The 18,784-nt window shown below is 42.9% G+C and overlaps 2 protein-coding genes across 3 annotated transcripts; one reads left to right on the forward strand and one right to left on the reverse strand.

Moving 5' to 3' along the window:
* Positions 1-38: 38 nt before the first annotated feature.
* TRIR (telomerase RNA component interacting RNase) lies at positions 39-7,430 on the forward strand. Of its 2 annotated transcripts, none has more exons than XM_067463737.1 (3): positions 39-333; positions 3,823-3,946; positions 5,266-5,354. In XM_067463737.1, exons 1-2 carry the CDS (start codon positions 76-78, stop codon positions 3,943-3,945), a joined length of 381 nt encoding a protein of 126 aa, XP_067319838.1. In that variant the 5' UTR covers positions 39-75; the 3' UTR covers position 3,946; positions 5,266-5,354. The 2 variants fall into 2 exon arrangements, with proteins under 2 accessions (XP_067319838.1, XP_060620919.2); XM_060764936.2 differs by having other exon boundaries at positions 45-333; positions 3,869-3,946; positions 5,266-7,430.
* Positions 7,431-8,761: 1,331 nt separating this feature from the next.
* LOC132768745 (RING finger protein 11-like) lies at positions 8,762-18,449 on the reverse strand. Its single transcript, XM_060764933.2, has 3 exons — positions 18,245-18,449; positions 11,228-11,397; positions 8,762-10,412 (listed from the first exon to the last, which is right to left on the reverse strand). Exons 1-3 carry the CDS (start codon positions 18,383-18,385, stop codon positions 10,241-10,243), a joined length of 483 nt encoding a protein of 160 aa, XP_060620916.1. The 5' UTR covers positions 18,386-18,449; the 3' UTR covers positions 8,762-10,240.
* Between the last annotated feature and the right edge of the window lie 335 nt (positions 18,450-18,784).

The following is an 18,784-nucleotide window of genomic DNA, read 5'->3' on the forward strand; positions in this document are numbered from 1 at the left end:
GCCTTGCGGCGGCTGTCCTCCCGTCATCCCCTGCGGCGCCCCGCTCAGGCAGGGAGGGAGGGAGGGCGGCGCAAAATGGCGGCGGCGAAGGGGAAAGGAGTGCCCGGCGGAGAGGCGTCCGGGCCTGGCGGAGGGGTGAACGTGTTCGCCAACGACGGCTCTTTCCTGGAGCTCTTCAAGCGGCGCATGGAAGAGGCCTCCTCGGCGGCAGCGAGGAGCGGCCCGGAAGCGGGCGGGCGAGAGGGCGCCGGGGCGCCGAGGGAGGCGGAGCCGCCCGGGGAGCAGGAGCCGGAGCCTCCCGGGAAGAAGCGGACCGGAAGCGCCCTCAGCTTCGTAAGGGACCCGGGCCCTGGCCCTCCCTCCTCCTCCTCCTCCCTCTGCTTCTCTTCCCGCCTCTGACCCTTCCCTCCCCACCCCGGGCCGCGCTCCGCCTTCCGGGCCAAAGTTTGTAGGAACGTGGCAGGCAAGAACCCGCTTCCCTTCAGGGTAGAGGTGCCCCCCACGCCACTGATAAGACATCGGCCATTGCAGGGCTTACTACACAGGCCGGTTTCCCTTTTTGTGGACTATAGCTCAAGCATCTTCTGCACAGCAACTGTAAACACTGCACGTTGTTGCTAACAGGTTTCTCTAGATGGGTGGCGTTCAGGAACCTTTGGCTGTTGCCCCATTTTTATGTCCCCAACATTGAACAAAGGGGATCCTATTTTGGGTCCGGACCCCATAGTTCAAGAAAGAATGATTTAAAAGACTAGGACCTTTTTTTGACACTATAAACCAGGCATGGGCAAACCTGGGCCCTCCAGATGTTTTGGACTTCAACTCCCATAATTCCTGGCAGCCTCGGCCCCTTCCTTTCCCCCCTCAGCCACTTGGGTGTTTTGGACTTCAACTCCCATAATTCCTGGCAGCCTCGGCCCCTTCCTTTCCCCCCTCAGCCACTTGGGTGTTTTGGACTTCAACTCCCATAATTCCTGGCAGCCTCAGCCCCTTCCTTTCCCCCTTCAGCCACTTAGGTGTTTTGGACTTGAACTCCCATAATTCCTGGCAGCCTCAGGCCCCTTCCTTTTCCCCCCTCAGCCGCTTAAGTGGCTGAGGGGGAAAAGGAAGGGGCCTGAGGCTGCCAGGAATTATGGGAGTTCAAGTCCAAAACACCTGGAAGGCCCAAGTTTGCCCATGCCTGCTATAAGCTGAGCATCTTTTATCCAAGATACCCCCAAATTCAAAATTGTGCAGGTAGGTGACGGAGAAAGCGACATCTTTACTTTCTGGTAGTTCAGCGAAACTTTGTTTCATGCACAAAACTATAGTTTCTAAAATCACCTTCACGCCATGTGTATAGAATTATAGAATGAAAGAGAACCCCCTGCCATCAAAGCAGCCCCAACAGATGTCCATCCAGCCTCTACTTAAAGGAGACTCCACAGCACTCCCAGGCAGCATCATATTCCACTGCTGAATGTTCTTACTGTCAGGGAGTTCTTCCTAATGTTTAGGTGGAATATCTTCTCCCACCATTTGAATCCATTGCTCTCTGTCCTGGTCTCCAGAGCAGTAGAAAACACACTTGCCCCTTCTTCAATATGGCATCTTTTAAAATAGTTAAACGTGGTTATCATGTCCCATTCTCTCAGTCTTCTTTTCTCCAGGCTAAACATCCCCAGCTCCTGCAGCTGCTTGTCATTGGATCTGGTTTCCAAACCTTAGATCAGTGGTTCTCAGCCTTTGGCTCTCCAGTTGTTTTGTACTTCCATTCCCAGAAATCCTGGCCAATTTAACACCTGTTAGGAATTGTGGGAGCTGAAGTCCAATACATCTGGAGGACCAAAAGTTAAGAACCACTGCCTAAGATTATATTGGTTGCCCTCCTAAGGACACATTCCAGCTTGTCAATATCTTCTTGAATTTTGGAGCCCAGAATCAGACACTGTCTTCCTTGTCCAAATTACCAATTCCTTGTCCATTTCCCCCCCTCTAAAATAAAGAACTGTGTGAGAACTAAACGTCTTAAATCAATGTTGTGTGATAGTATGTTCAACACCAGCCACAATTGTAGAAATCACTGTTGTTCTGAATTTGTTCACCATGATATGAGTGTACAGGGGCCTGGCAAATAGAAGCTCGGACATGCTCCTCTAAGCATTGAGCCTGATAGGCCTAGACCATAATGTGAGTCTTAAAAAATGTTGTCCTCCAATCCTAAGTATGTTTGTTCAAAAGTTACTTCTGTTAATCTTCATGCGTTTAATTTGCAATGATTGTATTCTTATATCGCAAGTTAATTGGCTGCTGTTGTTTGTTTCAGTAAGTCACAGTTATTCAGAAGTCAGAGCAAAAACATTCTAATTTATAAGGCTCTTTCTGTTGTTTCCTGTGTGTCAGTTCAACTGACAGGTAAATGTGGTGTGTAGTATGTCTATTATGAGTTTGAAGAAAGGTGACTTTTTTCATCTGAGGATAAAAATTTGCCAGTGTAGTATGACATGCAGAATGATATATGTATTCAGATTGGATTCAGGATATGGATCTCTGAAGTATATACTGCAACACCATGTTTTGCTTTAGCTGTCTGTTTCTGTGAGTGCCTGTAGCACTCACAGAAACAATATTATGACAGCACTGAGAATCTGAGATAAATTCTAGTAGTAAGGTGTTATTTTCCAATATAGATAGTTGTGCCCACTCTGTTGCAGTTTAAGATCTCTTATAGCTTCCTTGAGAAACATAAACACGTTTTTGCACATAGTTTTAACATCTTCAGCTATAAAGCCTAATTTTTTTGAAACTAAAATGTGCTTCTCTAATTGTTCTTACTGCTGAAAAACTGTATTAATCTTATGTATAGTTGCCAGGGAGGAGTTGAAGTATGGCTGAATTTTATTATCTAATGATAAAAATAATAGTAGAAGAAAGGAGTCTGTTCAGGATTTTAGTGGAATGATTACATAATTGTGTGTTTGCCTACTTGATTACGATTGGAACCCAACTTTTTTTCTCTGTCTTTAACACAGGGAAGATGTGGCTTGTGATTTGCAGGCAGCACCCCTAATCCTTTTGTGTGTGCGTGCCGTTACCTCCATAAAGCTTTTTTCTATGGAGTGCATAAAATTGCCCCAAAACTTGAAATGCTATTTGTCAAGATTTCCAAAAGTGGCAGATTAAAAAGTATACATCAAAATAAAAGCCAGATGCGATGTCCAGTCAAGTTTGTTCAGCCAGTTTTGCAATTACTAGACATTCCATTTATCTCTGGTGTTGAAAATGGTTCACTGTGGGAATTCCTCACCCTTGATTTAACAGAAACTTCACAAGCATCCTCTTCATTGCTTTAAGGATTGGGAATTTTCTTTTTCAATACAATACTTGAAATTTCTTCCAGGTTTTCAGGCATTGTTGGCAAAAGAGGTCATGCAGTTTTCTAGGATGACATTATTATGCACAGTAATCCCCATGGCAGTGTCAGGTTGGATTTTCTAATTTGATCTATTTAGAAGAAGATTCATCTAATTAATGAATATTCCATACCACAATGTTTAAGGGAAGTGTGGATTACAGTTTAGTGAGAGTCCTAACAGACAACAAGACTTGGAATAATTGAGAATATTTATCTTTCTTGATACTTGTTATGTTTTTCTAATGTTTGGGCATAATTGTACAGCTGTTTTGGAGAACACTGCTAAGGTGCCCTTTTACCCTCCTAGCACAACGGTGTAGGTAACGCTCGGCAGCTCTGTACTGACTGACAGGTGTGATGGCGAGCTAAGATGATCTAATTGAAGGACTCCCTATACCGTTATATAGTGGGCAACATTCCCCTTGCAGCTCCCAGGCTCGTGTAACGGTTGCAGTCTTCTATCCCTTCACCCAGGTGGGCAAGCGGAGAGGGGGCAGCAAGCTAGCCCTGAAGACAGGAGTGGTAGCCAAGAAACAAAAGACAGAGGATGAGGTAAGTTGATGTGAGCTTCATGGTATGCATATGGAATGACTAGCTGATAGGGTTGTAACATGTTCAAGTGAAAGCAGCAGTGCCTTGGCGTCCATTCCAGCAAAATTTAGAAGGTGAAGCTGTCTAGGCTTGACATTTTTGTCACTGCTTGATTTGTTTTCCTAAGTCAGCCCTCCACATTCGCTGGGGTTAGGGATACAGAACCCTGTGAAACTGAAAAACCCTGAATAAATAATCTGCTTTTTTTTTTTACTTGAGAAAGTACTTAAGAATGTTTTGGTCTTTCAACACAACAGTGTGGTCAGTGTTGGCTGGAAGCTGAAAATAGAATCACATTTGAGGACCTAGAAATTCCTAGAGAGGCGTTCTGCATAGAAATGTCTAGGTCCCCCAGCATGACTGGAGTAAGCTGACCATAGAGTAACACTGAGGATCAAAGTTTCCTGGAGATAACATTTTAAATCAAATTCCGTGAATAATTAAATCCACAAAAGTCAAATTCACACATGTGGAGAGATGACTATATCAGCATCTTTTGTGGGGACTTCGATTACTTTGTCAGTTTAAGCTTGTTCAACCCTGTGTCTGGAACTGGTGTCAGAGGAACATAATACAAAGGATTTTGGATTGCTCCTCTGCACCATCCAGGCAATGTGTGTTCCTCCAGGTATTGTTGAACTGCAAGTTCCATCAGTATTTGACAACATAACCAATGGCTGATCTGATGGAAATTCCTCTTCAACAGTTTCTGGAGAGCTATGTGTTTCCTACCCTGGAGAGATGGGGGAGTTAGGGAGCACAATTATGTCACTTAAATTTCCTCCCTCCTTTGGATTACCAAGTAATGCTGTAATGAATCATTACTTCCTACTCTTCCCTATTCAAAGTTTTTCAGATTAGAACTACTACATGAGTCTGCAAGTCTAACAGAGACATATTTGTTTTTATTTCACCTGTTCAAGTTGCAACCAAGAGGCTAGGTCACATATTCTGTTTTTTACAAATAAGGGGCCAAGCTATCAGGGGACTGAAGAATTTGATGTCTTCCCTATTTGTAAAATATATTTAGGGAGGTTAAAGCAGCAACATACATGACATGGTTTTTGTCTTTACAACTACCTAGTTTAGTAGGTTGGGCTGATATATGGTAATACAATAAAACAATCTCTGTCCTAGAATTCGCTGGGTTTTTTTAATTGATGTCTGGGAGAGTTGATGTGCTGAGTATGGTATTCTTCTGAATACAGATATTCTCCACATGTATCCAGGTCTTCCTCATATGTAACCTTTCGTACTTCCTCCCCTTTCTTCTTTTGTAGGTTTTGACAAGTAAAGGAGATGCATGGGCCAAGTATATGGCTGAAGTGAAAAAATACAAAGCCCACCAGTGCAGTGACGATGATAAAACCCGCCCGTTGGTGAAATAACTTTCCTCTCCAACCTGGACTGTCTCTGATGTACATAATTATTTAAAACGTCAAAGGAGAATAGCTCTTTCCCATTGACTGAATGCTGCATGGCAGCAAGTGACTTGCCATACTTTTATATTTGGGGATTTAGAGCCTCCTTCGCTGGTTCATTTGTTGTTTTCTTATTCTTTCTTCTGAGAACAAGACTTTGGCCTAGTTACAAGATTTGATTTTTGTATCTGTAACCCCCCTCCCTCTCAAAATAGTGGAATTGGTCTGATGTATTTTCCCCCGAATCACCAGACAATGTACCTTGCTCTTTTTTTGCAAGTGTGTTGTCAATTGACGTTCAAAGGTGAACTTAACATGGTCCCAACTAGCCAATCTGCACTGCAGGCAGTAGTCATCCCTGAGCACTTTGTTACAGTCACCTGTCCATGATGAAAGATTAGTGGCACTGGTGCTTTCTGATGTGCTTTGTATCTTGCAGTTCTGTGACTGCGGTTTTTCCTACGTCCTTTTGTCTTTGCCCTGTTTTATTATATATTGCAGTTGGTTATGTGGTTTCATCCTCAGTTCCAGTTTCTGTTGCTTAAACCTGGCCTCCAGCTGTGCATGTTCTAATCTAAAATGAGTTGATTTTGCCAATCTGCTAGCAAAGAAACTAGTAACTTGGTCAATACCAAAACCAAGTGTTGGAGAAATTGCCTAAAATTACTACAGTAAAAATATGCCCTGAAATGACTACAACCCCAGATGTCATGATACTTGTTCCTCTTTTTGATTTCTAAAATTTGTGGCTTAATTTCTTGGGCTGTCAAACCCAAGTGGAGTTCATGGCCACTGGTTTGAAAGTGTGCTTGCTGCATGCATGGGATCTCTCTTCCCCTTTACTTTCCAGTCTTCTTTCTTTCTTGCCTTCCTTTCCCTTTTGTTTCATTCTTTCAGTATATCCCAATTTGATTCCTCAGTTTCTACGACACAGAACTGAAATTTAAACCCTTGTTGCAAGTTATATTAATTTAGTCATGGAGAGTAACTAAGTTTGACAACTTCATAAAAAGGTCTCAGTACATTCCTAGCAATTGGACTGAAATGAAGGAATGAGACTACTATTGAGATCATAACGTAGCATTATTTGGCTTCTGATCTTTGTGCCGAAAAACAATTACAGTTCAGATCGAAATCTTTTCCTATTTGTGCAAACTCCTTTTAGTGAGAGAAGCTGTTTGTAGTCTGGAAGAATGCAGATAAAATACTAGTACCTGACTCTAGAGCTATATTCAATATGTGATAGTCCTAGGGAATCATTGTACACTGAAGGAAGGCCTGCCGAGGTTTTATTTTACCATCTGAGGTGCCTAAATTAACATTAAATAAGTGTTTATCCGTGCAAGCCAGATATTTATGTAATATTCCTTCTTTCTGAAAGTCACAGCTTTCTACAAATTAGAACAATTTTGGTACTTATGTAGGATACTTAAAGATTCTTGAGGCAAAGACAACAGTGCTCTTTAATTGAATCCTGGGATTTCTTCCAGTGTAAGCTCTCCTCAGAACCTTCCTTTCGAATGTGTGGGAAGCAGTATGATCTGCCTGAAATCACGTATTCAGTAGGAAATATTGGAACGGATTTCTGTGTATGCAAGTCTAAAGGCATGTGGGCACATCAGCAAGTTTGGAAGCCTTGACCATCTGGCACAATCTTTTGCATGTCTAACTGTGTGCATGCAAGCACCTATTTCCGACATTCTTGCTAAGTGCATGTTGGGGCTTGATGAAATCATCACATATCTACCCCTGCAGTGTATTTATACTGAGGTAATGTCTGAAAGGGGCTCAGAGTTGTCATATGAGAGACTGCTTGCCATTGGAAACCCAAAGCAGCTCCAAAGATTTAAACGTTTCACTGGTATCTGGTTTCTAGCCAGCTTTAAAAGGTGGTGGTTTGCTTCCTTGTTCTATGTTTGATCAAGCTCCCTTCTATATTGTTTTTGGCCACCACAGTCCAGCTTAAGAGTTCTGATAAATCATTCTTAATACTAACTTTTTAAAATAAATTTTTGTTGTGGATACTGCTTTTGTCAACCATCTTTTTTCTTGTATGTTAGAGATAGCCTTTCCTGCTGCTCAGAAGTGTCTTAGAATTGTTAATTATTGATGTAAATATTACATCCAAAAATCCTAGGCAAGTATATTTTTGTGTGTGGCAGGGATGGGAGTTACATGGTACTCCAGATGCTGTTGAACTGCCACTTCTTGCATCTCCCACCTCGCTCTGTGCTGGCTGGGTCCTGATGAGACTTGCAGTTAATCAGCTTGAGGGCAACAGACTTCCTACCACTGCTTTATGGAGTAAAGAGAATTACTTCACATAAAATATTGTGTTAATCAGTTTGAAACAGACAGATATGGGATTTTTTCCCATTTAGGCTTGTACAGTTTTATGGAAAAATATTTACCTTTTAATCTACACAAGCTACCTAGTCAATGTTGATTTAAGTGCTCAAATGTTAAAAGTATAACTGCACTCTGGTTAGACAATTCTAAAATCATTATTGTGTGGCTCTCAGGATAAAAGTTAATTACACTTTTATAGTCCATTTACTGTGCTGGAAATGGGTATTATCAAAAGTAATCCATTTCCAGCATGATAAATGGATTATTTCTGATCACATGTGGAATATGAAAACAGTTCCTTTCATAGCGATTAAACTCAGACTTGGAATAATTACTTCGAAATACAATACATTACTTAATTATTTTTACAAGAAATGTGTTACTGATTATTAACATAATACACTATTGTATTCATGCTTGAAGAAGAGCAAACACTTATGTAGTAGTACTTATGAAGTGCTTCTACTAGTGTTAGGGAGTGGCGGGAGGACTCCAATCAGTTGCCTTTTGACTGAAAATAATAAAATGTTGAAAATCTAATTGTTTGAAAAAGTATAAAATTGTGTAAATTCTTCATATTCAATTTCTAGTACGACACAAGTTCAGAGTCCTGCTCTACATACTAAACTCTACTAAGCTGAGGTCATAGCAACTGCTTTTTTGGTACATTAGTTTTTGGCTGCTAGAGGGCTTTTTTGAAACTTAAATAAGGTCTTTATCTAGCTGTTCCTCTTGTCCACCTTGTGCATTTCCCTGTCCTGTAACAATAAGCAAAATGGCTAGAAATATAAATATGTAATTGTTACCAATAGACCACATGACTCATTGGAAGAATTTCATCACTTTTGGTGACTGAATTACCAAAGGAAAAAGTGTAACTTCCATCAAGCATTCCAGGTATTGAGCACCTTACTTGGGTTACAATGATAGTTAGGAGCATCCTGTAAATTCAGCAGTTGCTTCACCACCACCCCCGGCCCCACAAACATATATATATACCAAGGGATTGTAAGCAATCTGTTTTATTTCCATTTGTATTCCATCAGTTTTGTTTTCAAGTGCTAGATCCTTGTTAAGGACAATACATAATCAGAAAAGCACTTCCACGCCTCTCCACTTGCAAGGCAATAAACAGAGCATGACTAAGAGAAGCCATCCCAAAGAGTGGGCCAGCCGCATGGCACTAACTAGTACACTGCACTAGCAGTTTCCTATGGGACAAGAGTCTTCACTTCAATTTGTGTAAGGCGAACAGAGTAAATGGTGGGTAACAAATAAGAATTCCTTCACCCTTTGAAAAAGTGTAATCATATGCCTTTAGCCATAGTCAGTCTTATAGAAGGCGGTTTCATTGTACTGAAGAAACAACTTTCTATAAAAAAATGTTATTTACAATTCGCTTGTCCACCTCTCACCTTACAAGCATGCCAAGAAATGGTTTTAGAAGTATCAATACCGTGGTTGTGAAGAGTGTTACCAAGAGGTAGAAAATGATTGTGAGAAACTTCCCCCAAAATTGAGTTAACTGCAATTATATCAGAATTGAGAGTGGGAAAGTACTCTGTTCCCTCTAAATCTCATTCATGTGACCAGATATAACATACTGATGCTGTGGATTGGTATAAACTTCAGTACATGAGCAGGGAATCTGCTTGTGCCATAAAATCTTCAGAAGTGCCAAGCTGCACTTCCTCAGAATGGATAAAAATTCCCCCTCTAATTGAGAAAAAATAATTAAAAGCAGAAGAGAGCAAAGGAAGAGTGTATCCTTCACTCTTAGCTGAAATGCCAACCTCTAAACAGAAGCACTCTGCCTCCAAAACAACAGGATCAAATCAGCTTCTTGCCCCAATCATATCCCTGTTTCATGCTGCCCCACAAAGGAGGAGAGGAGCTAGTTTTTTCCACTTCAACATGGCTGCTCCTGAAAGAATCCCCAGAGTGAACAGGATCTAACAAACCAACTGCCTGATTTCAATGAAGCACTAATCTTGGTGGGATGAAAAGGAGAATGCTTTCAAAAAACTCTGCCAACTATAATACCTCACCCCATTCTGCCACAACCCCCTTTAGATGTTTCCAGCGAGATTTCATTTGTCCTCACCAGGTGTGGGGGGTGGGAAAGTGAAAAATCCCATGCAGCTCCCTAGGAAAAACGTACTTGCAGATTCCATGGAGATTTAGAAAAGTGGGGCAGGGGAACAGCTTCAAAGAACAATCTTAAAAATCCAAAAATGATGGGTGGAATAGAAGGACAACTCCAGCCTTCACCCCACTCACCCTCCTCATACAAAGCGCAAATATGATACGTCAGCCTTTATCACAGCCAGCGGAACCCGAATGGCTGCGTGTTGTCCTTGGGCCTGGGAGCAGATTCTTTGCCGTAGGATTCTTTGGTGTATCCCAGAATGTGCAAATAATAGTGTGCCGCCTCCCCCACAGCCACAGCCTGGAAGCATTAACATGAGCAGGGCACGCAGCCACCTCAGTTAGTTTCATAGGAGGACAGCAGAGCAGCGTCAACTGGCTCCATGCAGGAGGGACACGTGAAGGATCGCATCAGCCAGTCGTCAATGCAATGTACGTGGTAGATGTGCAGGCAGGGCAGGAACCGGATGGGGTCGCCATATACAAAATCCAACATGCAGATCACACACCTGGAGTCAGGAAGACACAAATAAAATGGCCTCATTAATATAGAAAACTTACAATGGCTTTTTAAACCTTCCCTGCCACCTTTACATCTCCAGCTACAACATGTACTGCTGTGCCAATATAGAATAAGCCAGGTACCATCCTAGTCTATACTTCTTTTAGGAATTGTTGGACTGCAAGTCCCAGCAGCCTTGCTAGTGCAACCAATGGTGTAGATCTACCTGAGCCACGGGTCACTGACATCTGAAAGACTACATAATTTCTGCCCCTGCTCTTTAGTATAACACAATTAGTAAATACAAATAAATGTAAAGCATAAGTCTGTTTTTAAAACATTTTAGTATATTCAAACTAGCAAAGTGCCTTAGAAAAGGTGTGGTTTTAATTTAGGCTAAAAATATGTTTTCTGCAGAAATGGGTTAGGCAATACATTTCTGTAATTTTTTCAAAGGCAAACTGCTGCTCATCATCAAGCCAGTGAGGTACCCATGTTTTTCATGCACCAATTAGCTAATACAATGTGATCTCTGTATATGCAGAGGAGGGGCATTCCAAAGATCCCCGTCACCCAAAAATCTAAAACCTTGTATAATAATTAATTCTATATTTTGATTATCTTTGGCTGGATCCATACCATGAAACTGCACTGGTGGACCTAGAGAGGCCCACAAACGCTTCTAAGAAGAAATATTTTTTGGCATGTGAGCAAAAGAATCCATGGACATTGAATCTGTAGATAAAGGAGTCGTACTGCAATTAATGTTTGGGTCTGCAGGACCTCAGAATAAAGGCAGTGCATTGCATGAGGAAAACATACTCTTTGATTTTCTTTTCTGATGGCTCTGAGCCCGGATCAAAGATCCCTTTGGGAAGATGTTGAATTAGCCCAATCCTCTGAGCGATACGGATCTGCTCCTCTTCAGTTAGCTGGGTAGCAAGACGCGTCTGGCTGGGTGTTGGGTGATACACAGGGATAGGTGCATGTTCCTGCAAAGACAGAAAAGCAAGCGGATGACTGCATGCTGGTCTTGTCACCAGCCAGGAATCAAATTGAGTTATTCACAAATAGTAATCTAACAAAAAATAATGTCATTTCTTAGCAGATTAACATAGCATTTCAAAAGATATAATTCAATCAGAGTATTCATACTCATCAGGAAGCAACTGATTTACATGTGAATTATAAGCTCGTTTGTTTTCTATATGCTCAGATTTTAAGATCCCTGAAGGAACAATTAACTCAGGTCTTCCACACACATCTTCCAATGGGGGATATAGCTGGACAAATAATGGGTTGGGAGGTTCAGTAATATATATTTATCATGCTGAGATTATATCCCAGTTCTTTTCACACAGCAATATGTCTTTCACTTCTGGATTCATTCTTGGGCCCCTTCCACACAGCTGTATAAAATCCAATTTGAACCGGATTACATAGCAGTGTGGACTCATAATTCAGTTCAAAGCAGATATTGTGGAGTATCTGTCTTGATATTCTGGGTTACATGGCTGTGTGTAAGGACCGTTGGTCCCTTAAATGGCCAGTGATACCAAAGAGTACTCCCCAAGAAGAGGTCAAAATTAAAGAAACATAACACTGGTTGGAAATGGTGCTCTATTGAGTTCACTATTTCATCTGAGAATGGCCAGCTGAAAGCTGCAAGACGTTCAAAAGCAGAGCATGAGAGTAATATCACCTCCCCATTTTTTGGCATCCAATATTATCTGACATTCTGTCTTATGTAGTTTTTAAACAGGCAGTCACACCACACAAAGCTGCCTTTGTGTGTATAGTAGGCCCTCCACTTTTGTGGGGGTTGGGGATATACAATCTCTGTGAGAGTAGAAAAAACAAATAATAAAAAATCAACACTTTTCTTAACCAGAGAGAACACCTCTCTCTAAGACCTCCACCCAATTTCTGCTGGAAGCTGACCATAGAATTGCACCGAAGGGCCTACAAATGCCTAGAAAAATATCTTCTGTAGGAATCTCTAAGTCCTCCAGTGTGATTTTATTGCACACATCCAGTGGAAGTTGAGCATAGAATTGTGATAGAGGAGCTAGAGATTCCTAGAGTGAACATATTAATCAAATCCACAAATAATCAAATTTGCAAAAGGCAAACTTACAAATATGGAGGTTCAATTGTAATTCTAATCTTGAAAAGAAAAGCAAGCTATTGGATTTCATGGTACACTGAAGCAATTATTTAAATGGAGTATTTTAAATTTTTTACTAATCTGTTGCCTATCAATTTCAGCTGCTAATTTTAATTATTTTATAGTTACTGCGAATAATCTCTTCTGTCTTTTGTAGGGTCCACTCTGGTACTTTAAGGAGGGTGGAAATGTATTATTTCATTCCAGTCCCTTATGTTAGTGTAACTGATATACCATCTGCATTGCTCATTCCTCCCATAAGGTTTCAAAGAAGGCTACGGCAATGCATAGAAACAATCAAGGCCAGTTAACACCTCCCAACAAAGGATTCCCCCAGGCAGGAAGCAGCCAGTCTTTGAAGCTGCAAGACCATTCAGTGCTAATCAAGGTGTCCAAATGCAACATTCACACCTGCCTCAAACAGACAAGAGTTCTTTCTCCCACCCTGGACATTCCAGATATATAAATCTCACTTGCCTAGTTTCCAACAGACCTCATCATCTCTGCCATAGATGAAGGTGAAACATCAGGAGAGAATGCTTCTGGAACATGCCCAGAAAATTCACAGCGACCCATAGCTCTTTTACTTTAATCTTCCCAGCCTCATCTTATTTCTTACATTGGTGTCTCCACTTTGAAGAATGCTGCCTTTCAAGTAAGGCAACATGAACAGAAACATGGCAGTGCTCCAGAAATAGTCCCAGGAATCAAAAATCACAGGTCAGAGGGACATAAGACAACTGTTTGAGACCAAAAGATCTACAATATTTAGGGTATCTACTTCCTTGAATGCCACAGGCTGGGCTCAGTGTATTCTTCGGATCCACAAGGAAAGGTACAAGCACATCAGATACAAAGAGAGAACGTGGAGCCTAAGACTTAACCCCCATCTAAAAATCATGAGGCAGGGCATACAACCTTCCCAGCAAAGCATAAAGCTCCCTTCACAAGCTTCTTCCAGAAGGGTTTGTACAGCTTTCCTTCTGCCCGCTTTTCAAACTGCAGGTCTTGAAGCTCTACTAGACCCACCCATTTTCTTCCAAATTTACGCTGTCCTTTCACTGCGTTGTAGGTTTTTCGGGCTGTATGGCCATGTTCTAGAAGCATTCTCTCCTGACGTTTCGCCTGCATCTATGGCAAGCATCCTCAGAGGTTGCGAGGTCTGTAGGAAACTAGGAAAATTGGGTTTATATATCTGTGGAAGGTCCAGGGTGGGAGAAAGAATTCTTGTCTGTTGGAGCTAGGTGTGAATGTTTCAACTGACCACCTTGACTAGCATTTGATGGCCTGACAGTTTTTAGGTGTGGCTTGTTACTGCCTGGGGGAATCCTTTATTGAGAGGTGATTAGGTGTTCCTGATTGTTTCTTGTCTGGAGTTCCCCTGTGTTTGAGTTTTGTTCTTTATTTACTGTTATAATTTTAGAGGTTTTTTAAAATACTGGTAGCCAGAACATGGCCATACAGCCTGAAAAACCTACAACAACCCAGTGAGTCTGGCCATGAAAGTCTTCGACAATACATTGTCCTTTCACTTTTTGTCTGCAGCCAAAGGAGCACCTGTTACCTTTGAAATGCTATGGCCGTTTCTGCATTTGAAACTATTTTATTATATTTCAACCTTGCCCTTTGCTTTTATAATCAATCTGTTATATAAGCCAAACTGACGGAAGCTTGTTCAGTGCTGTCTGGTGAGAGACATTTCCCACTTTAACCCAGATTGACTGCAGGCAACCATGACTCTAACAACGTAGACACGTACAACCCCTTGCTCCCTGCTTAGAACTACAGATAGAACAATTCACAGCTAATGAGGGATTTAGATATAGGGCTCTGCACACCCAGTGTTTCCAACCAAACTAATAGATTTATCATAGGCTATCACTTGTGGCCAAGTATGATTGCCTTCCAAGTGTAGAGCCTTGGCAGTGGGTCCATAGGTAACTGTAGAAATCTATTCTGGATGTGCATATTATTTTGCCGTGAGAACATCAATTTCTAGATGGAAAGCGGTCCCGACAAGGGTTGGCTTTTCACACCTTCCTCTTGACACATTTATCCTTTTCTCCCTCTAGTTGTGCTTCTTCAAATTCCACAGCACTGTTGTAACATCTGGCTTCCAGTGAGAACACTTCCCAGTTCTCGGTGTCTATGCCATCGTTTTTAAGGTTAGCTGTCCACCAACACCCCACTTTCTGTTCTTGAGTTGAGAATAGAGTAACTGTTTTGGGAGACAGTGATTAGGCATTTGGACATATATATGGTGGTCTTTGTGTCTTCCAGAATGCTGACATTTGTCTGCCTCTCTTCCCAAGAGATTTGCAGGATTTTTTTGGAGGCAATGCTGATGGAATCGTTCCAGAAGTTGAGAGTTACGTTTGTATACATTCCACGGTTTGCAAGCATATAACTGAGTTGGGAGGGCAATCTATATGTATGTATACGTATATATATATATATGAAAACACAATCTATATATGATGTCACTCAAAATGAACAGAGCATATATATATGTATGTATATATATAGAGAGAGAGCGAGAGAAAGAGGGAGAGAGAGAGATGCTTTTTTCGTTTTGAGTGACACCAAAACGAAATTTGCCAAATTTGGCCACAAGACACCTACGAACTCAAGAAGTGACCATCAGTTAAAAAATTGATCTTGTCATTTGGGAGCTGTAGTTGCTGGCATTTATAGTTAACCTACAATCAAAGAGCATTCTGAATTACACCAGCGATGGAATTGAACCAAACTTGGCACACAGAACTCCCATGACCAACAGAAGATACTGGAAGGGTTTGGTGGGCATTGACCTTGAATTTTGGAGTTGCAGTTCACCTACATCCAGAGAACACTGTGGACTGAAACACTGAAGGCTCTAGACCAGAGGTCCTCAAACTAAGGCCCGAGGGCCGGATATGGCCCTCCAAGGTCATTTACCCGGCCCTCGCTGAGAGTCAACCTAAGTCTGAAACGACTTGACAGCACACAACAACAACAATCCTGTCTCATTAGCCAAAAGCAGGCCCACAGTTCCCATTGAAATACTAGTAAGTTTATATTTGTTAACACTGTTCTTCATTTTAATTGTTGTATTGTTTTTAAGTGTTAGTTGTTGTTTTTTTGCACTACAAATAAGACATGGGCAGTGTGCATAGGAATTCATTCATGTTTTTTTCAAATTATAATCCGGCCCTCCAACAGTTTAAACGACTGTGATCTGTCCCTCTGTTTAAAAAGTTTGAGGATCCCTGCTCTAGACCAAACTTGGCACAAATACTCCACATGTCCAAATATAAACACAGATGGAGTTTGGGAGAAATAGACCTTGATATTTGGGAAATGTAGTTGCTGGGATTTATAGTTCACCTACAATCAAAGAGCATTCTGAACCCCACCAATTATAGAACCGGGCCAAACTTCCCACGCAGAACCTCCGTGACCAACACAAAATACTGTGTATTGTTGAGTGTTTTCATGGCTGGAATCACTGAGTGGTTGTAGGTTTTTCGGGCTATAGAACATGCCATATAGCCTGAAAAACCTACAACAACCCAGAAAATACTGTGTTTCCAGGTGGTCTTTGGCGATATTTCAGACACACATACCCTGCAGGGGTCCTAAGCCCCAGGTTGAGAAAGGTTGCCTTGAAGGCCATCCAGTCCAACTCCCTTCACCAAGGCAAGAAAACATAATCAAAGCCCTCCGACAAAGAGCCATCCAGCCATAGATACAGATATAATTCACACACACATATGCAGATGACAGATATAGTATCACAGATTTGAAAGGGACCCCCAAAGAAGGACAATTATATGTTGCATGTTCCAGAGTAGGCAAACCAGACAATCTCTACGTCAAAACTGACAAAGAAACAACAGGAAATATGTTTACCCACAAGCCTAAAGAAATTACGTATCTTAGAAACCAACAATTTGCATTTTCCAGACTGGGCTACAGCAATGCATGGCAGGGGAGGGCTAGTAGCTTTATAAGCAAGCATCTTGGTACCTCTACAAATGTCCCAATCTTCAAACACTTTGGGTGTTTCATTAAAAATGCTGCAGTCACAGAGCTTAGATCAGTGGTTCGCAACCTGTGGACCCCCAGGTTCGCCTTGGTGTCTTCGTTTTTAGGCCTGTTCCTGGGGTTATTTGGGGTGCTGATTCAGTAAAACTGTATTGGATAGACCACATCAGCTCTAGATGATTAAATATAGTTTTCTGTGGGCAAGCAGATGGCAACTACTGGATAGCATGTGTTCTGTATCAGAAACTAGAGCTGATGTGGTCTATCCAATGCAGCACCCCAAATAACTAAACCGAATCTAAAGTTGGCCAAAAACTGATTCATAACCATTTTGGTACTAATGTTGGAGAATGGTCCCTGGTCAAAGTGGTTCCTGGTTTAAAAAAAAAAGGTTGGGAAGCACCTCCCTGTGTGTTCTCATTGTCTCAATCTTCCTTCTTGCCACAACAACAAACCAATAAATACATCTGTTCAGGAGCAAATAATGTATATGTGCAATGATTTTCGGTTTGGTAGTAAAATGGCCACCTGCTTAAGAAAGCACTGTGCCAACTTTCAGTTTCCTAGACTTTTGAATAAGGTGGGATCCAGCTGACATTAGAGAAGGGATAGGGTTTGACGCCACTTTAACTGCGTTTAAAGGCTATGGAATCATGGGATCTGTAGTTTGCTCACCCTTTGGCAGGAAAAATGACTTTGTGCAATGATAACTCCAGTGGTTCCACAGCCTTGAACTTAGACAGTGGTGTTTGCATTACATGCAGGCATGGGCAAACTTCGGCCCTCCGGGTGTTTTGGACTCTAACTTCCACCATTCCTAACAGCCTAGCGGCTGTTAGGAATGGTGGGAGTTGGAGTCCAAAACACCCGGAGGACCGAAGTTTGCCCATACCTGCTTTAGAATCATAGAGTTGGAAGAGACCTCATGGGCCATCCAGTCCAACCCTCTGCCAAGAAGAAGGAAAATTGCATTCAAAGCACCCCTGACTGATGGCCATCCAGCCTCTGTTTAAAATCCTCCAAAGAAGGAGCCTTCACAACACTCTGGGGCAGAGAGTTCCACTGCTGAACAGCTCTCACAGTCAGGAAGTTCTTCCTAATGTTCAGGTGGAATCTCCTTTCTTGTAGTTTGAAGCCATTGCTCCAAGTCCTAGTCTCCAGGGTAGCAGAAAACAAGCTTGCTCCCTCCTCTCACATATTGATACATAGCCCTCATCATGTCTCCTCTCAGCCTTCTCTTCTTGAGGCTAAACATGCCCAGCTCTTTAAGCCGCTCCTCATAGGGCTTGTTCTCCAGACCCTTGATCATTAGAGCCACTGGAGAGTAGTGTCACTTTATGATGCAGCTGCTCCTTTTCCTCTTCCTGAACACACTTTTATTGTTCTGCAGAGAAGGAAACAAGGTTCCCCCCTGAAAGCCCACCAAGAGGTGGCAGGAGGACAGGCAGCACGCGCATCATCCTCATCATCCTCATCACAAGGCGCGCCTCCTTCCAGCCGCAAGGGGACCCCCGGGGCTCCTCAGCCTCCACTGCAGGCCCCCAAGGGAAGGGAGGAAGGGAGGAAGGGGGACACTCTACCCCAGGGCCCCTCCCTCCCTCCCTCCTCCTTCCCTCCCGCACCCTCTTCCTGCTGCTGCTGCCTACCTGGTAGGGGGGCGGCGGGGCAGGGAAGGGCGGCGGGGCCATCGGCGGAGGGTCCCCGGGCCCCAGGCTGGCCCCGTCGCCCGTGGAGTCGTTGAGCAGCGACAGGTCATCCGCCGCCTGCGAGGAGAGGCAGCCCCCCATGCCCGCCCCAGCCCCAGCCCCAGCCCCCGCCCGGGGTCCGGGCCACCTTCCTCGGCCAGCGCCGGAATGGAGGAGGAGGAGGCGGCGGGGGAGGAGGAGGAGCAGCAGCAGCAGCAGGGGCGCCCGCGCGGCATGCCGGGAAGCGTAGTCCCGGCACCCAAGGACTCCGCGCTTGCGCACTGCGAGGAGACGCTTGGCCCAAGGTGGGGAGACGTTTAGAGAGGGAAGGCGCAGAGAGCGCCGTGTTCTTCGCCCTGAGCTCCAGGGTCACAGTCCAGTGCAGAAGGCACTCAGCCACGCCAGCTCCTTTGAAATCTATTTATTTATTTATTACTAGCTTATTTATGTATTCATTTACCTTATTTATATACCGCTGTTCTCAGCCCGAAGGCGACTCAC

The sequence above is a fragment of the Anolis sagrei genome, chromosome 2, assembly GCF_037176765.1.
Source record: "Anolis sagrei isolate rAnoSag1 chromosome 2, rAnoSag1.mat, whole genome shotgun sequence".
Lineage (NCBI taxonomy): Eukaryota > Metazoa > Chordata > Lepidosauria > Squamata > Dactyloidae > Anolis > Anolis sagrei.